The 25,695-nt window shown below is 41.8% G+C and overlaps 2 protein-coding genes, 1 long non-coding RNA gene and 1 other non-coding gene across 12 annotated transcripts in view; 2 read left to right on the top strand and 2 right to left on the bottom strand.

Annotated features, from left to right (window-relative positions):
* The window catches only part of LOC148388547 (uncharacterized), a 33,778-nt gene extending 26,180 nt beyond the window's left edge, over positions 1 to 7,598 (top strand). Inside the window, exons 4-6 of the long non-coding RNA XR_015861995.1 lie at positions 524 to 635; positions 3,846 to 4,035; positions 7,327 to 7,598. This is a non-coding gene — a long non-coding RNA (uncharacterized LOC148388547). The remainder of the gene's footprint in view (positions 1 to 523; positions 636 to 3,845; positions 4,036 to 7,326) is intronic.
* Positions 4,871 to 4,944, bottom strand: trnai-aau (transfer RNA isoleucine (anticodon AAU)). Its single transcript has one exon. It is a non-coding gene; the product is annotated as a tRNA-Ile (tRNA).
* Positions 7,599 to 11,695: 4,097 nt separating the features above from the next.
* The window catches only part of LOC148388544 (Rieske domain-containing protein), a 38,388-nt gene continuing 24,388 nt past the window's right edge, over positions 11,696 to 25,695 (top strand). For 8 of the 9 annotated variants that reach the window (XR_015861994.1, XR_015861992.1, XR_015861991.1 and 5 more), the window contains exons 1-4: positions 11,696 to 12,027; positions 12,554 to 12,669; positions 12,810 to 12,904; positions 14,532 to 14,583. Coding sequence is in view for 5 of the 9 variants with exons in the window: in XM_088393444.1 (XP_088249570.1) it covers positions 11,853 to 12,027; positions 12,554 to 12,669; positions 12,810 to 12,904; positions 14,532 to 14,559 (414 nt within the window). In the remaining 4 variants the exon portion in view is untranslated. Of the gene's footprint in view, positions 12,028 to 12,553; positions 12,670 to 12,756; positions 12,905 to 14,531; positions 14,584 to 25,695 lie in introns of those variants that run through there. The other variant, XM_088393445.1, reaches the window with a different exon arrangement.
* On the bottom strand, positions 13,564 to 24,903 carry cilp2 (cartilage intermediate layer protein 2). The gene is made up of 10 exons (XM_088393437.1): positions 24,634 to 24,903; positions 21,756 to 21,830; positions 20,872 to 21,141; positions 20,597 to 20,779; positions 20,276 to 20,431; positions 19,883 to 20,200; positions 19,699 to 19,807; positions 19,444 to 19,601; positions 16,311 to 18,734; positions 13,564 to 16,236 (listed from the first exon to the last, which is right to left on the bottom strand). The coding sequence occupies exons 1-9, from the start codon at positions 24,695 to 24,697 to the stop codon at positions 16,321 to 16,323; spliced, it is 3,747 nt and encodes a 1,248-aa protein (XP_088249563.1). The 5' UTR covers positions 24,698 to 24,903; the 3' UTR covers positions 13,564 to 16,236; positions 16,311 to 16,320.

Below are 25,695 nucleotides of genomic sequence, written 5' to 3'. Positions count from 1 at the left end.
TTTCAACACGACGTGCCATCCCTGCTGTTCTGCAGCAGTGCAGTATTGAAAAATCATTCCACTAGATGTCCAGAGCGTATTTGCAAACTGTCTATTAGATTGCACTGTATGCCGGCCATACAGTAGCCTACAGATCTATCTATTGTATGTCTATAGAACCCAACACCTCCATATTTCTGACCAATGGGGTGCATGACAACAGCAAGCCTCTGCAAAGCTGCTGCTGCAGAATAACAATCAGGACATCACACGCATGGTGTCAACACCCCCCCCCCCACCACCACCACCACCACCACCACCACCACCCGTCACACACAAAGGCAATCAATGAACCTGACAGAGGAAGCCCACCTTGCTTGGTAAAAGGCTTTCTTTGCTTAAAGCGCCCTCTTGTGTCACAAGCCTTTGCAAGTCCATCAAACTAATAGAAAAAAAATATATTTTGGTTAGATTGATTTCCGAAATAGGTGTCTTGGGAGAATAGCACATTATACATGAGCACATCTTTATTTTGTCCCTTCAGATGTTCGTGAAGGGCTAAAGTGCAGTTTGTCACCCGTTTGCACCACAATGGAAAAGTGCGGCCCTGCGCAGGAAGTGCTGAGGGTGCGTGGGAGGTGCAAGTGTTAAAAAAGGTCAGTTCGCATGTGAACCTTTTTGTCTTAACTCTCCTTTCTAACATCTTATATTTCACTATACTATGCAGATGTCAACTTGTGCATAATCTTTTCACTTGCCTCACTTTAGTCGCACATACAGTCTCTGTCGAACACGAGTTCGAGTTTTGCTGCATATATGCTGTGTCCACCAGATGGCAGTGTCGCCATTGTAGTCATCCAACACAAAATTAGAAAAGAAACAATAATGCAGCTTGGCAATTATAATATTCAGTCCATATGCACAATATTTTTATACTGTGTCCATCTAGATAGCAATTAAATGATTATTTTCAGATACAACAGAGTGAACCTGGTTGAGGCAGATGGCCGCCGCTTTACCTTAGAAGACCTGCAAATGTCTTTTTTCCTTCCCGACCTTGAGGGGCAAGTAGATTACTGTTATGCATTTAGCAGATGCTTATATAAATCTCATTATAACTCACATTGGAAATAATTGCAAGGTTACAGTCATTGGTTTTTTTTTGTGATTGACGTGATTGGCGTACACAATGTATGAAAAATATTTTTAAAATGCCATTATAAAAGAGGAGCTCTTTAGAATAACTTCTGGCCTCTTGAATATGAGGCAGGAAAAGTACTTACATTCATATAAAAGAAAGAATTTTGATGTCCGCAACATCTGTGCGTCCTTCAAAGATTTTAAAAGTACACTCCATATATAGACTCAAATTGCATAATTAAAATAAGTCGACGTAACTGGTCGCGCCACATAAAATGTCGTAACCATACAAGAATTAAGTTCATGTTTAATTCTAATTGTGTCTCATTTCCCAAACTAACCTGATGGTATCTTTTGAAGGTCAGCAGATGCTCTCTTGAGAGTTGTCATATTACTCATCATTTGATTTTATTCCAGTAATTATCCCCGGTTTGATGATTGTAATCGAGCGGACAAAATGTTCTTGTGATTTGAATCTGTGTGACATTAGCATATTCGTCTCACATTGCCAAAACATGCACGTTCGCTTCATTGAAGACTCGACGTGAAGGGCACTCAAATATACTCTTAAAAGGCCACAAAGAATTTTTCAAATAGTCAAAGGTCAATTTATTTAAGAATTCATTTTCATGGTCTCATAATAGCTTTTCAAATGACAGGTTGTCTCCTAGCATGCTAAGCAGACTGGCTTTGTGCTGGCTGGAAAGAGGATGACTGCAAATTCGACAGTCTATTCTTCTCCGAATTTCCAATTTTCGCTCTCCATTTTTCTTTGAGCTGTCAACTTATAACCACTTACAGTTGGCGGAGTATCAACAATATGCACACTGCTCCAAAAAGTGACAGTTAAAACTGAAAAAGTGAACTGTGAGTGACCTATTTAGATGCTCTCTGTATTGTTGGCATGGAAACAAGTCCCAGTAAATATTTGCTGACTCGACAAAAAAAAAGCACAAAAGCAAGACTTCTGTTTCATAATGTTAATGGGGCCTCGACGATTAATCGGCCGGCTGATTTAATCAGACGATATTAGCTCATTCAAAATTGACGGATATCTTTTTTTTTTTTTTTTTAACAGATTCTTAACTGAGTTAGAATTTATCTTTTGGAAAGTGGCAGTCAACTAATTTTGTTGCAAAGTTTGTCTTTGTGAGAGGCAAAAGTAGCATGAGGAGGAGGTGGGGGAGCCTAAAGGGAGGTGAGCTCCTGGAGTGCAGGGCAGAAATGGGAATCACAGGGCGAGGTAAAGTTCTACCAAGACTGGTAGAATGAGGGCCTTTACCACAAACGTATGGTGTGTCCACCTTGGCCACCAGAGGGCAGTAGAATACAAATACATAATGTAGATTGTAGATGGTCATGATTGCTCAGTAAGAGCTTTAGTTGTTCTTCACAGTGGATTAAGAAGATATACATGTGCCAATTATTATGTTTGTATTGCTCCACCGTTTGTGTTTATGCATTTTTGTTAGCATTCAATCAAACAGATATTCAGAAGTTATGTGGTGACAAAACATGTAATTTTTTTATTTTTTTGTCTATTTAATTGAACAGTAACTGCAAGTGGCTGTTCACAGCTTGAAGGCACATTTCTTTTAAATTTCTCGTTTTGAAGTGAAGTGTGTTCACCTCCACTTCGTAGTGAGATTCAGCCTTTTTTTTTTTTGTTCATTTCATTGGCTTGAAAAGTTATTTTGATTCAGTCAACAGTTCATTTGCAAAAGCCACCAAACAAAACAAAAGGTTTAATGTCACGTTTAGCCTCAGCACACACAACAACAAACACATCAAATGCTCCTCGGGCAATCCCAGATAGCATGCGATGCAAATGGTCTCATTGCACGAAGGCTCGGTGGGCGTGCTGATCCCCCCCCCCCCCCCCCTCGGGCGCCAAACAGAAGCGCTTCCTGTTCACGCAAAGGACACGACGAGTCTGGATTCCGAGACCGTGCCTCAGCGTCTGCGATAGCCACGCGTCATCGAGACTTTTTATCAAACCCGTACTTCACTGGAATAGACTCCAGTTCACCCATGAAAAAGAAACTAGATGGATGGATTTACAGTAAAAATGTCTTCATGCTACTTGTCTGCTAATAAATCATAAAAGCCGCTAATAATCTTCCCAATAACAACCTTCCTGAATTTGATGTAACAGATTTGGCCATTCATTCCAAGCTATAAAACCTTTTTCCACATGTGAGCGGCGACACGGACCACAACAAACTTGTATCTTCATTACCATCTCAAAGTTGACAAGTAGACTTGGACCAACGGCGCGTTTTTGCGGTCAAAAGTGACGCAATCAGTGCTGACAATTTAATTTGCGGAGACGGCGTGGAGCGCACATCTGTGCTTTTCTTTTCGCCGCCTCACGTGTCGAAAGCAAACCTGGTTCCTTCTGGTGGACGCTGCCAAGAAAGTGAAGGCTTGAAACAAACCATGTTTAGATGCTGACCACCATTTTCCACAACATGTTGCGTTAAAAAAAAAAAAAACTGCATAGAGTCATTCCTTTGTTGTCAATTTTTTTTTTTTTTTTTGAAAGTTCTCATTGCCATAATTTCACATCTGGAAAAGTGAGGCCGCTCAAATAGCACTGGCTGGCTCTGGATGCCTTCAGAAATTGTGTACGCACACATTCTCAGGTGCACCTGTGATTGCAATAAAACATGTCTGCTCCAAATAAGACCAATTTAAGATTAAATTTGTGCTTTTTTTTTTTCCAGTGACCTTCTGTGACCTCCAGAGACCAAACTATGCCTTCAGCTTTAGCAAAACTCATGCTCAAGATCCATAAGATGAAAGCAGTGGAAGATTTTTTTTCAACGTGCTAAGTCCATTTCCAGACTTTGTAGCACCAATTTGAGCTACCAAAGAGGAAACTGAAAGGACTACACCCCGTTTCAAAATTGTAAGGTAAGTTCTGAGGTTAATGATGGATAATCTGCTGGTGGACGAGAATCTAAAATCTGTTTTATGTCAAATCACACAACACCGACGTAATGAAAATGTTCTGCGGGAGAGCAAGCATCATATTAACAAAATGGATGCTTTCCTCCAGTAACAGAGCTAGACAAATAATTTGAGCCTTCAACTACATAAATTAGCTCCGTTGGTGTTTTTCTATCCCGCTCAATCCAAAAAACATATGTGTGCCTATTCGCTTTAGACATGAGATTCTTCTTTTTTTTTCTTTCTACGTGTATCACGTTTAAACCACTATAATAACACGCTTGGGAGTCTTTTTTTTTTTTTCGCCGACAGAGCAATTTTTTTGGTGCGAAACGTGACACAAGCAAATAAAGGGTTGAGCGCTTCAGGAGACATTTTAAGAAAGGAATACGATACAGAATCAAAATAACACGGCTTGCATGGTGGTCCATCTCGAGATGTGGTTGAATTTTGTCTGTCCAGAACTATATGACAAACTTAGAATTGATTGAAGATGTACAATTTTCCAGGATGGCATGAAAATTATTTTGTTTGCGCGCGTGTGTTCAACACAGCTGAGGTCAAAATGATCATCAAAATTTTTTAAGTGATTTTCCAGCTTTCCATGTTTTGTCAGACCTTTGAAATTTTTTATGGTAACTAAAATTTACCAAAGCATTTATATTGTCTTAATTGCCATTACATTTCCAAATTTTTGGTGGGGGTGAGACAGGAGCCACGGTTTTATTTAAATTTGTTGGTAAAGCACTAATATACAAGTTTTTGGCATACAATGAACTTCAATGACTTGGAAAGTACGTGGCCCGTATGGGGGTCGAACCCATGACCTTGGCGTTATTAGCACCACGCTCTAACCAACTGAGCTAACAGGCCATATTAGAGGTTAGTGTCATATAGTGACGTGTACACAATACCTAAAGGTCCGACATTTTGTTGAAAGTCGGCCAGAGTCATTTCATAAATTACGCTGAACTTTAGAACGTCCACTGTTAATCATAACTGAGCATGATTATGTTTGTAAAGGCTAATGTGAGTCTTTATTAATGTTAAGCGTGCAGTCGAAAAGAGTATTTCCCGTGACTAATGGAGCAGCTTTTGGCTGTCTGTGAGGTTGCCATTGATTTATAGTGTCTGCTTTGACACCCACACATTTAATGTGCGCTGACCTCAGATGATTCAAGTCTATTTTGCCACTGTGGCCGGATAACATAGTAAAACAAGATGCTTTTTTTGACATACTCATTTATTGACAGGCCCCTCCTATTTTTCTTTTTATTGGGGGAATTGCTGGAAAAAGAACAACTGGTATCTGCGGTATTTGGCCTGAGGGAAAAGTCGATATTTGAAGGATGGGTCAGATAACTATAGCGAATGTGTCTTGAGTATAAATAAAGAAGGAAGACTCAGACGCTCTGCGTTTGTGATTAATGAGAAGTGTTCAAGTGATAAAACAGGTGGGAGCTGATTCACTGATCGTTCCCGACAGCGACGATTACACGAGGGGGAGCAGTGTGTTTATGTGAGGGTATTTTGTGACATTCAAGTCGATAACAATGCCGATGTATTTTAAAGTGGGGTGATTCAATTCGGTTTCATTTTTCAAGCCTCTTGGACAACCTTTGCATTCTGTTAATCTACTGTAATGTGGAAGATTTTGGGCAAATTGTCAAATTAAGATTTTTTTTTTTTTTTGTCAAACCGTAGGACCGGTTCTCATGATGACCCATTGCTTAATTTTATTTTATTTTATTTTATGCATAACTGGGTGATTTCCGGTTTATCAAATACATGAATAAAACGTAAATACATCCTGTACATTTTAGTTAGATTAAAATAAATTAGCTAAATTATTGCAATAAATATTAAAGCAAGATCTACTTTGCCCATGCCCGCTGTGATGTAATTACTTTTAAAGTTAAATAGTAATCGTAGAAACACTGAAAGCCTGCATTTTGACTTTTCTAGCCTGATGTCACCCACATACTACTAGTCAGACAAATTTTTCATCCTCCCCACCCGCCGTTAACTGACCTGGCTTTGACTCCATCTGGCTGCTTAAAAACAAAACAAAAAAACCCATCACGGCTATTTTGCTGTGAGGACACTCGGAAAGACGAAGGACTCACCAGGAGGGAGCGTGAGAAGTCAATGAAGTGTAGCCTTGAGCTTAAGAAAAAAGATGATGCGGCTGGTATCCTCATCAGCTCCCCCAGTGTGGACAACCTAAACATTTTACGCTTGAGAACAAATAAAAACTGTTCTGGGAACGACTGGTGACGTTGAAGCGTTATACAAGTTTTTCTAGACGTTTAACTTTCATAAATTTCTAAGATGGCTTTTGTAGTTCATCCAACCATTCATGTTGGATTTTATTTATATTCATTTGTACAACAAATATGATTTTTGCCAGATGTGGTTCACATTATCTCTAACTGAGTGAGGGTAAAAAATGTAATGGCTGCTGTAATTTTGTCACTTTTTCATCCCATCACTGATGAAGTTTAATCATAAGAGCTGCTCTGAAGCGATGACTCATCTAATGCCTTTAATGCACCATCACTCATACAGGTAATGCAATCGGCTCTCTGTGAATGATCAGGTGCAAATTGACCAGCCTCAAGTGCCCTCATAGGAGAAAAAAAAAAAAACGTTTTTACGCTGAACCACATTTCATGCCTGACGTGTCTCACTCAGGCTGTTCTTGAGATTCTTTTCAAGGTTAAACAGTAGCAAGCTCCGTGTTGTACGATTCATAAATGATAAATAAATTACTTCTTTCACGCAACATTTTTCAAAATCAGATGTTGCCTTTTGAAACGACATCACTGCACAGCCAGTTAAAGTGCTGCAAAATGGTCAATCCACCAAACTAATGAAGCGGCCAAACGGCTACGCACACATGCTGCGTAGATGATTGAAGCGGTTGGTACCGACCAAAAAAATAATAAATTCAGAGCAGAAAGAGAAAAAGAGAGTGCAGCTGCACTCATTCTTTCCACAATAAGCCTTGGCACTCATTTGGAATATTTGTACGCGCTTGGCCTAGTAAAACGCTTTTCTGTGATTCCCATTGAATGTGCTGAAGCAGCCAAAATAATATGATTGACATTCATAATCTTTTGACTGATATCTGACAGAAAGAACGACACGCAAAATATGTGTTAGACCCCAATGAGCCCGAAATAATTTCCGAGGGAGATGGCACGCACACCAAAAAATAAAAAAGCTTTTGTATCTGAAAATTTGCTTTCCCAGACGGATGAATCCCCTCATTCCCATTAAGTCCCATACTGAGACGGCCTGGCTGGAGGGCCTGTGATGTGGCCGGACGCGGTGAGCCAGCGTGGATTCCATCTCTGCTTTCATGGAGTATCGAGTGTTCCTTTATGGACCTGGCCTCTCTTCGCTGGAGTCTTTAAATATAATAGAAAAGATATAACGGATAGTCGCTAAACGTATAGTGAAGAAAGTTTCTCCAATCAAAGAGACAGTTTTGTTGCCTGGGTCTAATAAAAAAATAGGACATGCCCAGATGAAATTCTTGTTTACCTTTTCACAAAGCCTCAGATCTCCCGTGCCCTAGACTGTAATATTTTCTCATATTATGGCTTTCCTCTGTTAGCGGAGGTCAGGAAGTACAGTTAAGAGCGCCGCTGTGAGATAAATGGAGATTGTTGAGGCTTGGGAGCAAAAATGAGATTTGCTATAAACCAAGGATTGAAGCGAGAAATCCTTTATATTTTTCAGAGCTTTAATATAAATTTGCATTTTGTAACGCTTGAATCTCCGAATCATGTAAGCGCCGTCTCCAGTCTGTTTTTTTCGCCAGTAATTTGTGTCCGACGTGTTCCATGACTTCCTCACGTTACCCGGTAAATTGGACAATGTCACGCTCTGCAAACGGCAACGTGATTACTCGCATGACTGGTGGTGATTATGATTAACGTGTTTTTGTCGATGGGTGCTTCTTGTCGCCCTCGGTAGGTCATCATACTTGTGTGTATGGGTAGCTTTGGCGGAACTAGAGGGGGGGCCACAGGGGCACAGGAACCTCCCTGAAATATGATTGGGTACCAACTCTTTGGGGTATTTTCAGATTTTTTTCAGAATTTTTTCCCCACAGAGAACATATATGAATGTTCAACAGTTTTTGCTGAGGAAGTTTTTGGGTTTCTAAAAAAAAAAAAAAAAATGTTTTGTTGTGGACCCCTTGAGATAGCTTGAACACAACATAACCAGAGGTACTGGAACAGGAAGTGGGAATTTGTTTTTGATTAACTTGATTTTCAGAAAGCTAATTCCATCTGATTGCATCAGGAATGTAGAAGAGAGTCATACTGAAAAGAAGTTTCCTTTCACTCAATTTTTCATCCTCATCAGAGGCCAAGTATTTTGATTTCATCGTGAAACAAGACGATGAGACGTGAGTTATGCCAATTCAATCACATCGTTAATAGATCATTCCAGGCTTCTTTCAAATCATCTCGTCGACATTTTCGGATGGTGAGCAAGGTGATGTATGGTGCGCGTGGATACAATCGCAAGAAGAGGAATGCACGTTGCATCTGATGTTTCTTGCAGACAAGTTTGGTGGCGAGTGATCCAACATATGGGTGCCGTGCCCTCCGTGTACCACCGGGGCAAATCGTTCCCGCACATGTTTCGCCCGAGTTAAAACATTCTGTGGTTTAAGATGCGTGCAAGTCCAGTCAGCTAGCAACACCGTTTGGAAAATCTGTTAAAAAAATTCATATTCTCTTTTGTGTGAGCCGAATAGCCACAAATTGGGCTAACCTGCAAAAGTCTCACTTGTATGACATTTCCAGAAAGCTGCGGCCTTTCAACACAAACCTTTGCAGATCTGAAGTGGTAAGGATTGTTAAAAATGGAGAGAAAAAGACTGACACATGCTGACAGGTTGATTGGACTGACTTGGAGGAGAGGAAATGTCCAAGTGTATGCTTGTACTAACATTTCAAGGCAGTAATCAAGCCATCTCTTCTGGCTGACATATTTGGGCCTCCCGAGTGCCTGCAATCATCGAGTGTAAAATTACACAACCGACTGAGTATATTTTTTTGTAAGCTGCCGATGTTGAAAAACAGGTCGAGTATTATAGTTCACATTTTGGCCTTATTGTGATGTCATAGTTTTTTTTTTTATATATAAGTTATTCCTCCTTTGATATTGAAAGCTAATTAGCATAGCACTCTATTTAATCCAACTTTCCGAAACCTGGTAAACAATTTGGAGTGGCAAAACGACATTCTCATGTTCCACTCGTTTTTATTCTTCCCTCAAGCTGTATTTTTTGGGAAAAAAAAAGGAAAGCTTCAGCCGGCCACTGCCAACACTTTAATGTTGCAAGCTGTCCTTGTCTATCAGAGTGTTTGATGTCTGCTGCTTGCGGCCGTTTCATAGCCGGAAAATGAGTTCAGAAAGGGTCAAAAAATGCAATTCCCAATATGTCGCACTGTTTTTTGACGTGAGCAAAAGACACCTGAGGCCTTCCTGTTAACAAGCTAGCGAGTGCCTTTGTGTTCTGCTATTGTCATTTTATTTCTGCTGCTCCTTCAATGAAGACAAAAAAAAAAAACATCCAAGTAGACCTCAAGTCAGGGTTGATGGTCTTGAAATTCCCCCTTGCTTAGCGCTTGCTTTGTTCTTATCAACTCAGTGATTACATCAGACACAATTTGTTGCCTAATAAGTCATCATCGGATGAAATGGCTCGGATTCAGCTCGTGTTTACCGCAAGTGGTAGCGCAGCGATCCAGTGATCATTCCGGGATGTCTCCAATCTTTTGTTGTTTTATGAATTCCATCCAGCATGTGCTGATTGTTACTTTCAACATCACTCTGATTTTCATTTTACTTTGGCTGCTTTTGTTGTCTGTCTGAACACATATTTCATTTAGCGCCCAGCGTGTTTCCTAATTGTCGACGACTACAATCCAGGGATTTTTTTTTTTTGTATCTTCTCTTGGTTTTCCGAGTAGCTTGAAATGTGATGTGTCACAGTGATTTGTGTTTCACTCTTGACTAACTGACTGGGGGATCTTTCACTCCACTTCACCGGAAAACCAAGATGCAGATGTCAACTCCGGCTAGATTTGAATATGGTCACAAACACTCAACATCATGAGATCCAAAAATAACAAATATTCAGCCTATGGAATTGAATAGAAATGTGTAATTGTGGTCATGCAAAAATTCAAATTGTAATGCATGCACTCGTTTTTTTTTTAATGTCAGTTGATTTATTATAAGTAAGCCTTTAAAAAGAAATAGAGTAAAAAAAATCCTCCATATTATTTGTTTATTTTATTGAATAATTTGGTGAATAATTCTAATTAAATAGATCATAAAAATAAAAAAAACTCCATATTATAATATTCATCGAAAGCTGAGTAGTTTAAATTTATTCTTATAATGCTGCATCACAACTTATTGACATGTTTCAATGACAGTTTGTTATGTTAACGTTCTATTCAAATCCGAACAAATCAGGTTTAACAGTGTGTTCAGTTATGGGAGCGAGCTTCCACGGCATGCAGTCTAAAGAATCAAACTTCACAAATCCATCGTCTGTTCTACGTCAGTCTACTGACAGCCGCCTTGGCAATGGCAGACGGGCCTGATCTCTGGCCACCAACATTTGTGGTCGAGAAAAAGCGTAAAAGAGGATTAAAATAAATGTACTTTGACGTTGACTACACAGCGCAGGATTTATTTCATGCACTGGAAGATTAAATTGGTTGATTTTATCTCACATGGCTCATTAACTTTAATAGCTGCATCTTCCTGAGGTTAGTTTTGATCTATTGGTTCAAGCATTACTATTTGGAAAAAAATGTTTTTTTCCCAGTCACAGAACTCGTTTGACAGTGAGGCTCAACAGAAGTGCCGGGCCGAGACGCAAAGCTCCAAAACAACTTGTGATGTTAAGCTTACGCTGTGGAAAGTTAAACTCTCGCCATCAGCAGAACAATAACGGGCTTTATGTTTGTATGTCCACAATGACATTTTGTGTAATGTTTCCACCTCTACCGGGAAAGCCTTTTGGTGTCACAAATGGACCTCCACCAAGGAACAGGAAGCGTCTGTGAGCGAGTAATAATCCAACATGCACACTTCTGAAGACTCAGCGTTCGGGTTGCAACCGGTGGCGGACGTGCGAAGGGCTGCTCGAGTGCTTATTTTGGCTGATGCTTACTTTGATTTCTGCACCAGCTGTTTCTCAAAGTGCCTCAGTCAGGGAGTTTGTATCTATTGATCATTACCTCCATCAAAGAGGTCACGTCTGGCCACTTGACTTCTATTTCTCACCGAATGAATGGGAATGACAAAATTCAGACATAGGTGGAAACTTTTTTCGTTTGACCTTATAGGAGGTCTGCAGACTTTGCGCTCAACTGAGTGCAGTTGGACTTTTCATCTGGGTTTTTTCATGACTCCACCAAGAAAGATCGTGATTGTTTTTTAGGGTTTTGCAGGCTGCAGTTGAAAACAGGCGACAGAACAATTTATGGAAATTGAAAAAAATCTATTTTTTTAGCCTGGCTGCAACACTCCAGCAAAATATGTCTTTGGGCACTATTTTCTAATTCGCAAATGAAGACAGGAAATGACAACCACGAGCGCCGTGCGCGTGCACGCGTGGGGAATCACAAATGCGATAGCGTGATCATTCTACCGCATTATAAGCCGCGGAATATGTGCCATAGCAAACACCACATGGAAGTGGAAATGCAGATTGCTGCGACATTGCACATTTAATAATGGCTTCATCCCCCGGAGAGGGGAACTTCGCGTGGAGACACATCGGTGCAGCCTCGGAGCTTGTCGCCACCAAATGCCGCCTCGTGTACTCGTCGTTCGGCCGGAAATCGGACGTGTGCCTCTTTTACATCAAGGGCGAGTTCTTCGCCATGGATGCCCGCTGCGCACACTCGGGTAAAAGCTCGTTTTAAAAGCCGCACCGTGGTTTCTACGTTCTCTCCCATTCTGTGGTTTCCCTTTTCCGTTGCCAAAATGGATTTCAAAATAAACTGTGACGTTTCGATTAGACGTCGTTATTAAACGATCGTTTACATTTTCATACTGTTCATGAACACACACATCATTCAGATCCAAATCATATTTTAACTGAGATGTACTGGAAGTGGTATTTCATTCTGATGTGGTATTTCAAAGTAAAAGCTTGTTGAAGTCATCTGTCAGGATGCTTCACAGCCCAGAATAAAAGACCAAAAAGTATTTTCTTTACAATTGCCAAATTTTGCAGAAATAATTGATTGATCTACACAATTTAAAAAAATATTACACCAAGCAAAGTTGTTTTGGAAAGAAAATGCAGGTCATCATTTCAGTGCAAGCTGAAGGTCCAGAATAAGTTGTACTAGTTGCCTTACTGGTTTTTATGATTAGAAATAATGAATCACTGCATGCTTGCCTGATGAGCATCTCTTTTGTTTCTCAGGAGGTCCACTATGTGAGGGGGACATTGAGGAGGCTGATGGAATCCTTCGGGTCTTCTGTCCGTGGCATGACTACGACTTTGACCTCAGGACCGGAAAGTCAGGGACGTCGCTTAAGGTTAGTCATGAAAGCGAGATGAGCCTAGAACAATTTTATGAATAATATTTGGACTTGCTTGATGCATGTCTTATAAAATCTCGATAGGGCCACCTGAGGACAGATGTGGAAATTAACAGTAAATGTCTCCACTGATTCAGCAACAAGTACATGAAGTCAAGCTGGAGGACGGTGACGTGTACGTGAAGCACGCAAGCTGTCTCTCCTTGCAGCCGTTTCCTGTCCATCACAAGAGGTGAGTGAGCTTCAACCTTCCATACCCCCGGCTCGGGATGCCAAGACGCTGATTACGGGACGTCCTGCCGGTAGCGAGCACATTCGGGGCTATTTATAAGAGTTTTCCTCGCCATCTGAAAGCATTCCTGAGCCTTATCTGTTACTTGCTCAGACTTTGTACTTTGATTGCAAGTGAAGTCAGACAATGATGATATCAGGGAATTGTCTGAAGGAGACATTGCATTACGTAGATAGAGAAACATTTTGTGAGAGTTAAGATTTTTAAGTCTTCATTGATCTAAGCCTGCATGTTTTGTTGCCTATTTGTGATTTTTTTTTTAACTGATAATTTATATGATTTTTATTGTATTTTCCAAAATCTGTTTAAATATTGTTCTTTTAAAAATAGTCCAAGTAGCCACACAGACACGAAGGTCCTGGTGCCTTTATTCCATTATGGGAAGTTTTATTGCGATCATAATTTCACTGGTTCAGCCCCATTTGAGTCAGCATTTGAACCCTTACTGTGGACTTTATTACTCTGATGGCCACACGTCATTATTTGGTTTTTCGCAAGCATTTACATGACCTTTAAAAAAACCAAAATCCTGCCAATATTGGCATCTACGGCCGAGGAATAAGTGAATGTGAATTTCTTCAATGTGACAAACTCCAAAGTTCAAAAGCATCAAACATTTATTTACAGTCTCTTAATCATACAAAGTTTATACAATAGACCATTTACACATAAAAAGTCACCATGCAAACGTTAATGCGATGAAAGCTGCAATTCAAGGTGGCTTCCTGCAAGCAGAGTGGCATGTGCAAATTTTCACTTCTGGAATAAATTATGATTTCTCCGACACCAGTTGGACCTCTGGTGGAAAATTGCAAAAAAAAAATGGCTATTGTGTCTAGTCTACCTATTACCCTCGTAATGAAAAATTATCTGCTGGGTCAAGGTTATGAATTAATGTGGTCAAACTCAGGAATTGATATTTAAATATTCAAAATGTTGTCAGTGAGCATGCGTAGAATTCTAAAAGAATTCCTATTCTCAAAGCTAAGATTTCATCTTCTCCATTAAATCTCAAATGATTTGTTAGGCTAACATTTTCCAAATCTCCGCCAAGTGAAAATATTATTACGATAAATACCCTTCCCACAGAGATTAACATTTTCTTTCCACACAGAATAAATCTTGTTTTTGTGTGCTTTGTCTTTTGGAATGGAGCTTCAACTCGCATCATTTCATCCCCCAAAACAACTGCAAATGTTTTGCCTCTTAAGTGTCCTTTTATGTTCCAAGTTTGAGCAGCATGCTTTACTTTCCCATGCGAGGCCTTGGCCAGACTTTTATTATTGTTACATTGTCGCTCAAACTCCCCTTGATATGTTCTCATGAAAAAGCCGCCGCTGCTGTCAAAGCATTCTTCCAACTTGCATGTGCAAGCACTTGTTGTCAAGCTTTCTTGCGGTGGACTACGAAGACCCCAATTACTTCACTTTTTCCCCCTTGACCAAACATTTCATCCTTCACCAGCTCTTCTTTCTACGGATGTCTGTGTTGTGCAGATGTTTGACGTCTTCATGAGCAAACAGACTGTTGCTATAGCTCCTGGATTCAATCACTGTCTGCCTTGCAGGTTGGATGCTACATCTGCTGCGAGATGACATTTGTGCTCAGAGTACGTGCAGGTACGTTTGTTTTCAACATGGCAAGGTTACGTATACAGTTGACATCACACCTATGGGCAATTTCAAATCTTCAGTCCACCTAAGAATCATGATTGAGATGTTCGATCACCTGACTGAACCAATTCGATTTTTCACCTCAGCAATGTGACATTTGTATGCCAAAGCCGTAACTATTTCATGCAAAGTGCACGACCTGGTCTGGTGCCATTGTGACTTAATTTCTTCTTAATTACTTTTTTGTCTCAAAAATGGAGCGTGTTTGATTATTAATGAACGTCTGCATCATATTGTCCTAATGGCTCCCTAAGGATTGCAACGTTTATTTTCTAATTAACTGCACAAGTGTGTTTATGTCTGCGCCTGTCCCGGGTTCCCAATGGACCATCCTCGCCCTTGGCTGGGTTTTCGGATTAGTTCAGCATGGAGAGGTTATCTCATTACCAGGGCTGCAAATGCCTCTTTTTCAGATAAACAAGTTTTAAAGTGGAAAGTTATGACAATAATTAAAGGTAGACTAAATATAACGTGTACTGAGTTAATACTGTTGCTGCTGTCTGTATGATGAGAGTTGTCTAAATATGGAATCTGAAACTTTCGAGGAAGCAAGATTAGAAGTAATAGTACAATTCCCTCAAAAATAGCTGTCTCAAAACGAATTTAAAAAAAAAATGGGATTGATGCATGTTGTTGTCCACACATTGACTATTGAGCCCAACTGCAGAACTCAGTTGCTAACCAAAACAGCAGCACCTACCAAAGTATGTGACTGAAGTATTTCCACCAGCTGTAAACTTCTACCTAATAGACATCACCTCACAAATGTGTCCGAGTAATTTAGAGCCTAAAATATACAATCCCCCTCACCACGTATGACAGAGTTGTCGCTTCAATTAGCAGCAGCATTTTTTGTTGAATATTTTAGTTTAAAAAAAAAAAACAGCTACTATAATTGTATTATAAAATATTCTCATTGCACAGCTCAATGACAAACACTGAACAGCTGAATAAATATTCAATCCTGACCGCTTACTGCTTTAGATGACATTAATAATTCTGTCAATTCTCTTAGATGTTGCATGTTTGCTTTGGTATGGATATTTGTATGTATTACTGAATCTCAGTACCAATGTACGACGAAGTAAAATTTCAGAAAACGTCCTTTTTTACCCTGATGGACTGTGAAGTTTGTGTCTCTTGATTCTCTCAGTTTGAAGAGAAAGGTCTCAGTGTCTGCAACTTTTAGAGACATTCATTGGAGAGCAATTTTTACATGGTTGTGTGCCACCACTATAAACAATTTGCTTTTGATTCAGTCGCTGCAAAAAAAAAAAATCCAACCTCAAATACCACAAATTAGACCTATAAAATAAACATTTTCAAAAGTCAAATACGACTTTCAGACATAAAATGTGACCAGAGCTTTTAAATACATGCCAGGTACTGCTTTTCATATAGCCACAAGATGTCTTTCAGGAGGGGTGGTTAAAAAATAATAATATAGCAAACCCTTCAAGTCAGTATACAATTATTGGATATGTTCAGCCAGGCTCAACATTTTGCTGTTTGTCTGAGTTTGGTGATTTCCACAGTACGGAGGAAGTTCCTTCAGCAGAATGCCAAGTTTTACATCCATGAGTTGCTTTGAGTGAAGGTCTAGAAATGACATAAGAAAATATAGGTTACTTCAATATGACTCCCGATGGAAATGAATCATCTTTCAAACCTACCTCTCGACTATCATTGGCGTCGTTGTGTGCGAACAGCCGTCCTCCTCCTGCTTGTAGTGACAACCCTACGACTCTGGGTCCTGCCCTGTTGCTCGGAGGGATAGGCCACCACTTGAGTGGATGACCTCTGCATCTGCATGCCTTCCATCTCCCTCATGTCCCTCGCCATCTGTGACAATGTCTGTCCTGGGTTGGTCTGCAGCCGCTGGAAGAGGCTTTCTCTGTTGATTTTCCTCTCTGGACAGCTGAAAGTCAAAGCCACTCCCGAGTCGGATTTCATCTCTCTGGAGAAACCGTCCGAGGTACCATCAAAGCAGCGGCCGATAGCGATTTCTTTGGCAACCCTGGGATTCTGGTCTGTGACTGTGTATATGCCATAATTATGTCCCAGAGGGTCCACGGGGGCTAACATGGTGAAGGCGTGGGAGTCGTTGTTTTGTGCAACTGGGGGGTGTTTGATGAGGTACTCCTGGAGTAGATTGTTGGTAGAAATCTTGCGACAGTTCCCTTGTGGAATGATAGAGATGAGGGATCGATCCACTTCAGCTTGGTCAAACAACATGCCGCTGCATTTGAACTCAACGCAAGCTGCTGAAGTGTTGGCCTCTCGCATGTCCCGGGTACTGCGTATATCTCGGATGCCGTAAAGTTTGCCTGTTGTCTCTGGGTGTGAACCTCCAAAGTTTCTTGACCTTACCATCACTTCCTTTTGTCCGTGGACCTTAACCTTGATAAAACATGCTCTGAACTCCTGAGGGTTAGGCCACCATGAGAGGTAGTCCCCGGTCCAGGTTGTCAGATCCGTTTCCTCAAAGGGTACAACATTGTATTCGTACTTGTCCTTCTCCACTCGAAAGAACCTGAAATGATTCGCATCAACAGGTGCATTTTCGCAGGCTATTAAATTCTGATACGGGTATATGGGCCCATTGGTCTCATCAAAATTATTTTGGTTGGGCTTTGCCAAATTGATTCGGAAAGCTGTTTTTTTCAGCGCTGGATCTTCGTGGTCTGAGCGCTGGTAGTCTATTTTATCCAGATATGGTTGAGACACACCGATGATGTTTGGATTCATTTTTGGGGAGGAGGGAGCTGCCTCCAGTTCTTCACCGCCCATCATTGCTGTTACATAGGCGGTATAGGCATCAGGCCTCTGGGCGTCACAGAAAGCCGGCAAACAGGCCCCGTTGTGGCCAGTTATGACGCTGTCAAAGCGTCCCCATGCTCTTGGGTTAGAAGAATATCCAGGTTTGGGTTCAAGGTTGATCAAACTGATCACGACGCCTTCCAGCTGTTCAACAGGCAGGAACTTGTCACTCATGTAGGCACGGACTTTAACGTAGCAGCGTCTGTTTTCAGGCACATCCAAATTAAAGAGTCTACGCTCTCTAATCTCCATGTTGCCTATGAGAAAGGTACGTTCCTCACGCTTGCTCCGTCCATGCCCTCCTGTAGTTGTCGTACTAGAGAAGTCGCCTTCCTCCTCCCAGACACCAGTGTCGGGATTTAAAGACCACAGTTTCATTTTGGGAATATGCTCTTGCATCTTTACATGCTGTGTGTCAAGAAGGACTTGGACCGCTCCGGCCCCGAGTACCTCCTTGTTGCTCTCGTCGCGGAAGTCGACAGAGAACATGCCATAGGTCCTCAACGGGAGCATGTCACCTTCAGGGTCCACAAAATTGAGGTCGCCGGGTGTGGCAGAAGCTGTGGTAATGTTTCTCGGGTCTATGAAAGTGACACTGGCTTTTACGGTTCCCTCATAAAGCTCTCCGTTGTCTTTGTGGAAGGAATTGGCTGGAATGACCAACTGCCCAATCGGATCTTCCCCTATTATTTCCCCCAGGTTAATAGAATTGGTCTCACCAGCATCGATATCAATCGGTGCCTGCTTCCTCATGACCCTCACGTCATGGTAGATTGATCCACCCTTCTTATCCAAAATGAAAACCTTTGGAGTGTCAATGAATTTCTCGGTGGGGTCAACAAAATTCACCACCAGTCTCTGTGTGTCAGGAGGAACTTGGATGGTGAAGCCTCCCTGGTATCCAGTGGTGCCTGCCCTCTCTTTGCCAATGTAGATGTGACCAAATCGCAGCGGCTCACCATTGTCAGCCGTGACCACTCGACCTCGTACAAGCACAGTTGGCTGCACGCACTTCTGACAGCTGCACTGGGATACGGACCGGATGGGAAGGCTGTAGCTCCCACAGTCAATGGTCCGACTTTCCATCGCTTGGACACCACAACAAAACCCGGCGCCATCTCTGCAGCGCATATCAAAGTCTAGAGCGCCAGCACATTTGTTATGCGGGCAGCGGCCAGCGTTGTAAAACTTGGAGTTCGTCCCGGGTTGTACGCAATCCAACGGCAGTCTGATCAGATGTGCCTCGGGAGTGGAATTGCATGCTGGAGCTCCTTTAGCTGTGAATTTGCGATAAACCAGAGTAAGTTATGTTCATACGACGCATAAAAATGATCAATTGGTGGCACATTAAATATTACTACTTGTTCTCAGTGCACACACTAAAGTCTTGCACAAAAATATCTCAACCGTGTCTTTTGAGGGGCTGAATATTTTGATGGTGGACAAATATAAACTTCCAGAGTCGCATTTCCCTACATTACCTTTTCCTCTCCTCTTTTTGCAACCCCTATTTTCAGCGTTTGAGTCATTTGCGACTTGAGGTCTCTCGAACTAGTAGCCCTATTTAAAATGGGCTAAAGCAATGAAAGAAAAGGTCTTGAGCCAGACCGTATGATTATTTTTCCCCAGTATCCCCATCCAAAATGAAATAGCCCGTTAAATGTTTTTCCCCCCCTCTCTCAGATGTTTTTTTTTGTCCTCTTAATGCATGGACACGGCTCACAGATGAGATCTAAAGCTTGGGGTCACTTCCTCTTCAACTGTAATATTCCGTCTCTAAAGACCTAGAATGAATAGTGCTTTTGCTTGATCCTACGAAGGATTTAGAGTACATTTACGAAGTCAGACAGACCGTCAAGTTTATCGTACCACTGTGCATTGTCAAAAAAGGGAGCTTTATCAGTTGGATGCTGGTTTTGGCCCGGGTTTATGTGTTGGGAAAAGAAACGCACAGTAGCTCGGTTATGATGGATATTCAAGACTTACCAATGATAGTGAGGGATGCTGGGGAAGACTTAATGCTGCCTGCAGAGCTGCTGGTTTTGCAATAATATTGTCCGGCCTGTTCTGGCTTCAGATCTTTCAGTACGAGTTCCTCGTGGTACTTGTACACCTGTTTGTCCAGCAGAGTGCCATTGTGGTACCTTGAGCACATAGAGAATTGCAAAGTTAAGAATAATATCCCTTCAAAGATGCTGAGGTCATACGGTCTTAGTAAATTGGGACTAGGATTTAACTCACCAGTAATATTTATCGGGTGTTGGTGATCCGGTTGCCTTGCAACACAGCAACACACGCCCGCCCTCGTAACGCACCTTGTCCTCGGGGTGTTTCACAATGTAAGGCTTCTCTGTGGGGAATTAAAAAGATACAACCCCTTGTTGTTTGGCAAAAGTGCTGTAGACATTACCGGATCTCGACTTACCAGCTGATCTAAGAACAGCCGACACCCAGGAAAGGCCTGTGCTGTTACTGGTAGAGGAGACGGTAACTGGAGAAAACTTGTCCTTCCTGATGATGAGCGAAGTCACATTGGACGAGCAGATTCCCTGCAATTTGAAGCGGCCTTTGGCGTCCGACCGGGCACGGATCACTTTGGGACGGTTGGTGAATGCCACCAAGGCCCCCGGTACAGGGACCCCTGTCACACTGTGGACGTCGCCATGCAGAACATGGCCGTCACACACACAGCGACTGCAGTCTTCATCTGGGCGGCCCTCAGTGCACACTCGCTGACATTTGACTGTCGAGACAACGAGGCGAGGTCAAATGTTGGCCGTGGTGTCCAAATATGTTACTTTGGCGTCCTGTGTCATACCTGGACAAGGAGTCTTGCTACATTTTTGAGTTTCAACGGGGCGTCCGGTGCACTGTACTGTGTCCGAGGTCCTCACGCAAGTCCTCTTTCGGATCTTCCGACCCCCGCCGCATGTCACAGAGCAAGACCCCCAGCGACCCCATGGACTCCACTTGGCTGACCACATGTGGGATATGATTACTTAAATAGAAATTGGTCAAAGCAAACTGCCACATGTCATCAGATATCGGAGTAGTTAATTTCCAAGGACTTTTGGACTTTTGTTGACTAGTTGCACTCAAACTAGATAAGCTTAGCTCATGTTACGAAAATACAATTCACCTGTACATGGAGGAGTGGAGCACTCCCTCCTCTCTGAATGGTGTCCCTGGCAGGCAGGAACCAAGAGCAAAGGCATTGGCTGCGTGCTCATGCATCTCCTCTGGCGGACCTGGATACCCACGTCGTTGCAAACGGTTGTCGTGCACGGCCCCCACTCGCCCCATTCGGTCCAATAACTCTGCTCTGAGAATCAAGGAAGAAGAAAAGCAGCATTACATTGGAGCGTTTTGAGATTGGAGTTGATTTTGCAATTTCTGCTCTTGGATCTCAACTACCTGGTGGGCACTGAAAGCGGACGTGGTAGTTGGAGCAGGTGCGTCCATAAGGTTGCTCCTTATTGACGCACCAGAAGCCCTTCTCCAGACTGGAGTGGACCACTTCTCCCGTCTCTGCCGCAGCCACCCAATCTGTCGTGCGAACCTCCATCGCCGTTGGCCTCGAGCATATTCTCTCGCGGTAGTAGAAGCGGATGGCCTCGAGGCGCTCGTAATCCCCGTTCCCCCCAGGGTGGTCAATATTAAACCACGAGGTCCACTCTGTCAGACCTGCAGGCAATTAAAAGGATACGATAAGAAATAATGTTTAAAACACAAGATGAAGTCATTGGGTCAAAATCAAAGATGGATTTTCATATTTCATATCAGAATAGATCTGCTTAACTCATTTAAGACCTAGCACACTCTGGGGAGTCATTCAGAAGCAAATGAGGCCCGTAATGCATTCAGGCAAGAAAATGAGAGTACTCGACAATAAATGAATGCGGTGGCAATCTATTCATGGAATGTAGCAGATACTTTAAAAATAGCGTTGAACTCCTCTCAAGGCCTAGAACATTTGTCACCTGTGAAGTTAATGAGTAGATGGTTACCGTCTAGGATCTTAATAGCTAAAACAGCTCATGTTTTATTCACATAGTAAGAACTTCTGGATCTTAGATTGGAAAATGTGATAAATGCAAATTCGTTTCTGATTAAATAAGATTGTGTAGCTCAAAATGGCAAATTTAATACCCCGAATTTGCCTTTGATTTAAATCTCATAATACATAAAAAATTTAACTTAGAACAAACATTCACCTATCAATCTGCAGGTGTCATTAAGATTGTTTATCAAATTCATTTCCCTCATCTCTGATTGAAACTTTTTTTTATTTAATTCACCTGTCGTTTGCGTATCTTTAAAACTGTTTGGTGTTGCTCTGCTGCTCCTGACTGATGCACTCTCTCTTCGAATTCCTGCAAACAGAAAGCAAATACTTTAGTTAGCAGTGCAAACAACAAATCATTCCGATTTGTTGTCTGATTGTTAACTCACAAGACATCAGCTGCATTTGAGAAAAAAAAGTTTTTGAGTTTCATTTCTTCATATCATGTCCCGTAACTAAAACAGAAACATGCTAAGGCGTCGTATTTGTTTGAGCGTGTATGTTTTATAACTTCCAGTGGCTGATGTGTTTTATGGCTTCACCTCAAGCCTTTCTAGTGATGCCAGCAGCACATTAGCTTGATGGATTGATGAAAGTGAGATGTTAGCGCCGCCGACATTCTGGCTTTAAAAAGCCAAAATGCTGCTACTGACCAAAGACTGGATTCCGTTCTGGTCTTGACCAAGAACAACAAATGCCATCAATTACGGGTCATTAGTGTAGCATAAAAAAGTGATTTGCTGAAAAATAAATCCTGATCATATCTGTAGTTGATCGGCACGCCAACCCTCTCCCCCCTCCCAACAGGATATGATGTTGCCAACCCACTTATAGCGGCACATGCATGCCACGCGAGCTACCGGATTACAATTCTTCCAACATCTTAAACGGCGACAACTCTTATTTTAGAGGTTTTGCGACACAGTGGCTCTTTGTGATGCGGCTCGCCTGCTCCATACATCATGCGGCAATAAATAAAATGGGGAGCGTGTGGAAAAAAATGAGGTGTCACAGCTGGTATGACTGCACCAGATGGATACCGGATAGAAGTCTGGAGCTTGTTTATTACATGTATGTTCCAGGAGAAGACATCAACCCCCCCCCCCCCCCCCCCCCCATATGTTACATAACTTGTTGGATTAGAATACAAGGTTGTAGTATAAGTTGTTGCAGACTGACTGTCTGTCTGCATTCTTGACAGTGGGGGCAACTTGCATGTGTGTGATTTGTTTGCCATGTCATATGGAAGCTGTTTTTGCATTTGGCCGGTTTCTTCGTCGAGGTGTGCAACACTTTTTCCCCTTTCCCTCAAATGTCCAAGTTTGAATTCCTAAAGCATCTGCGCCTCATTAAGACATGCAATTTTGCTCATGACATTAGCTAATGATGCACATCAGATGCATGATTTCAAGATTTTTTTTTTTAATTCTGATATTGTACAAGAAGGTATTAGCCGCGGCTAGCTTTCATCTTGTTCAAACGTGATTGGGCTCATTCAAACTATCTCAACGTCCTTGTTTGAACTGCTGCACAGGAGCCAAAAACTGCCCACGGCACAAAGAATCCCCTCAGAATTAAATTACACCCACACATATCCTTATATATAAATTTTTAGAAAGTCATACATAAAAAAAAAAATCTAACAGACTTAGTAGAACAGGAAAAAAGACTGGAAGTCAGTGTTTGGTAATTTAACAACAATAATTCAAGTTGATAAACTGTCTTTCATATTAATTCATAGTTAATTTATTTTTGCATAAACCGTATTTAACCTAAACATTTATTTCTAATTAATCCCAAATTGTTTACTGTAATACAGATTAATGAACAAAAAGAAAATCGTATTAAATAATAAAAGTTAATTGAAAAAAGAAATCATAATATTGATGGAATCAAACTTTGAAAAAAAAATAACACATTGAGATGAAAAAGCAATGCAGCTCTAATGACCGCCCCTCTTATTCTGTCCAAAGCCATTAAAGTCATCTGGCCAGTCGGCCTGCTCCAACATCTGAAAACTGTTCAACTCCCAGTGGTCCTCCAACTGGTTGTCACCCTCCATCCATAGTCACGGTCACACCATTGAGGCTCTCTGGCAAGCCTTTTGAAACGGTCTCAAAGCAGTGCCACAAGTGCTCCTCTTTAAACTTTGCAGCACAAGTAGCCGGCCGCCAAACAAGTTGTAAAAGCACACCATATGGATGTTTAAACCGTCCTCTCATTTTGCCAAAGCCCAAATCAACAGGTGGGGAAGTAGACGACAGTACTTAGTTCATGATGACAGGAGGCGCTACTGGCACAGCGTTGCGAGGGTGAACTGAGGACAGATAAAGCAAACTTCACTGCAACTTTAATGTGGTTTAGCTGTTGGGGATGCCAATGCAATTTGAAGTTTGGAAAAACATCACTATTTAGGGATGGGGGGGGACATTCATTTATGGCCTCTGCAATATGTTTACGTCCAAAAAGAGCTATTTAATTGTAGCTGGACTCACATCACTGGTATTTTTATCCCGAAGGATATAACACTAATTGTTATTTATCGTAAAGGAATTTCTAATCATGCACAAACGTTACTCTTCAACGTTGCAGTCAATTTGCAGATTTAAAAAAAATATATATAAGTGTAGCTGAATGTGTTGTAGCCGCTGACATTTGACAGTTACTTTTTTTAAAGCTAATTTATAGTATATACATATATTCAAAAAAAAAATCTAATCAAGTTACGAATGACCATTTCCAAAAAATATTTAAAAGAAAGCCATCATGTCAGTCACTTATTTTCTCCAATGACCTTTGTAACCCTTATCAGCCAATATTTAATAACCATGTGTCAAATGGATGTCACATATCAGCCATCACAGAAAATTTTGAAAAGTAAAAACAACAAAGCGCCCGAGTCGGCCCTCCTCTGCACATGTTGTGGATCAGCCTTTGGGTGGAGTGTGCTTCTGTCAAAATATTGGCATGTGCGATCCACAGTGGTGGTCCGTAAAGTACCATGCAAGCACGTGTGCTCTAGCCCTTTCATCCCATGAGCTCACCACCAGTTTCCCCTCCCAGATCCATCATCTCATACGATTAAACTTCATTCCCACATGACCTTCACTTACCTTGACCGAGAGCCACAGAAGCCAGGAAAGCGATCAGGAAGGCCGCTGTTTTTAATCCCGACATGGTGTCACTCAACGGTGCAACCGAGTAAACACGGTCCTGGTCCCTGGTCAGGTGTGCGAGATGCCAAGAGGTGTCGTCGCCGCTCAGGCAGCGGTTGTTCAGTCGGAGTTGGGAGGCCGGTGGTTTTTAAAAAGATGGAGCAACGTGGGCGCGCGCCAATCCGGCCCCTATTTGCTCACCATTGGTCAGTTCCGAGTAACATCTGGGTCCCCCGTATCCTCTTCCACAAAAAGGTATATGGAGGAGGGCTTGGGGGCCGGTGAGCTAGGGAAGGGGAAGGGTGGGGGCACTCACTATGCAGAGACAGAGAGACTGGGAAGGAGTGGATGCTAAAAATAAAACCATTATTAAATTTTGGACTTAATTACTTCATATTGGCCCCACATTCATCAGTGGAAGTGGCGTCATGTGTCACGCCAGCAGAGGAAAAGTCTCCACATGCGATTGGGATGGTTGGCGGCACGCAAAGCGCAGCTAATTAGGAATGCTACTTGTTAAAGGCTCGCTTGTCAAGCAAGTTCAGAAACGTTAATTCATTCAGACAATGTTCTCTAGAATGATCTTTTGTGTGATTTAATATTCACATTGTTTCTCCACTTATCAAAACACAAAGCTGTTGTTCAGATGGAGCGTGATGATTCCGACATACCAAAGTCCATCTGTGTAAGCAGAGCCAAGCTACCATCAAGTCTTTCACTATCCAGAACCTGAGTTTTGTAAACAAACGCGCTCATCCCTGTGCCCTCCGGCGATGCGCATTGAAGATGATTTATTCACATGTGTACGTTGTTTATGTGAGGCGAGGTCATGCTTACAATCAGCGATTACAGTCTTAATGAAGGCCTGTTATGGTGATTTGCTCTTGCTGGTCAGTGTAGAGTTTTGTGTAATCTTGCTAAAGTTAAGTTTAAAAACAGGATGTACCATTTTAAATATAAAAAAAAAAAGATTTTGTTTCCTGACAACTGACGTTTTTTTCTAAATTAAATGTCAGCCGA

This window comes from Syngnathus floridae, chromosome 13 (assembly GCF_059516105.1).
Source record: "Syngnathus floridae isolate MCC-2025c chromosome 13, RoL_Sflo_1.0, whole genome shotgun sequence".
Classification (NCBI taxonomy): domain Eukaryota; kingdom Metazoa; phylum Chordata; class Actinopteri; order Syngnathiformes; family Syngnathidae; genus Syngnathus; species Syngnathus floridae.
Note: the sequence above shows the minus strand (reverse complement) of the source record. Positions and strands in the feature narration are given on the sequence as shown.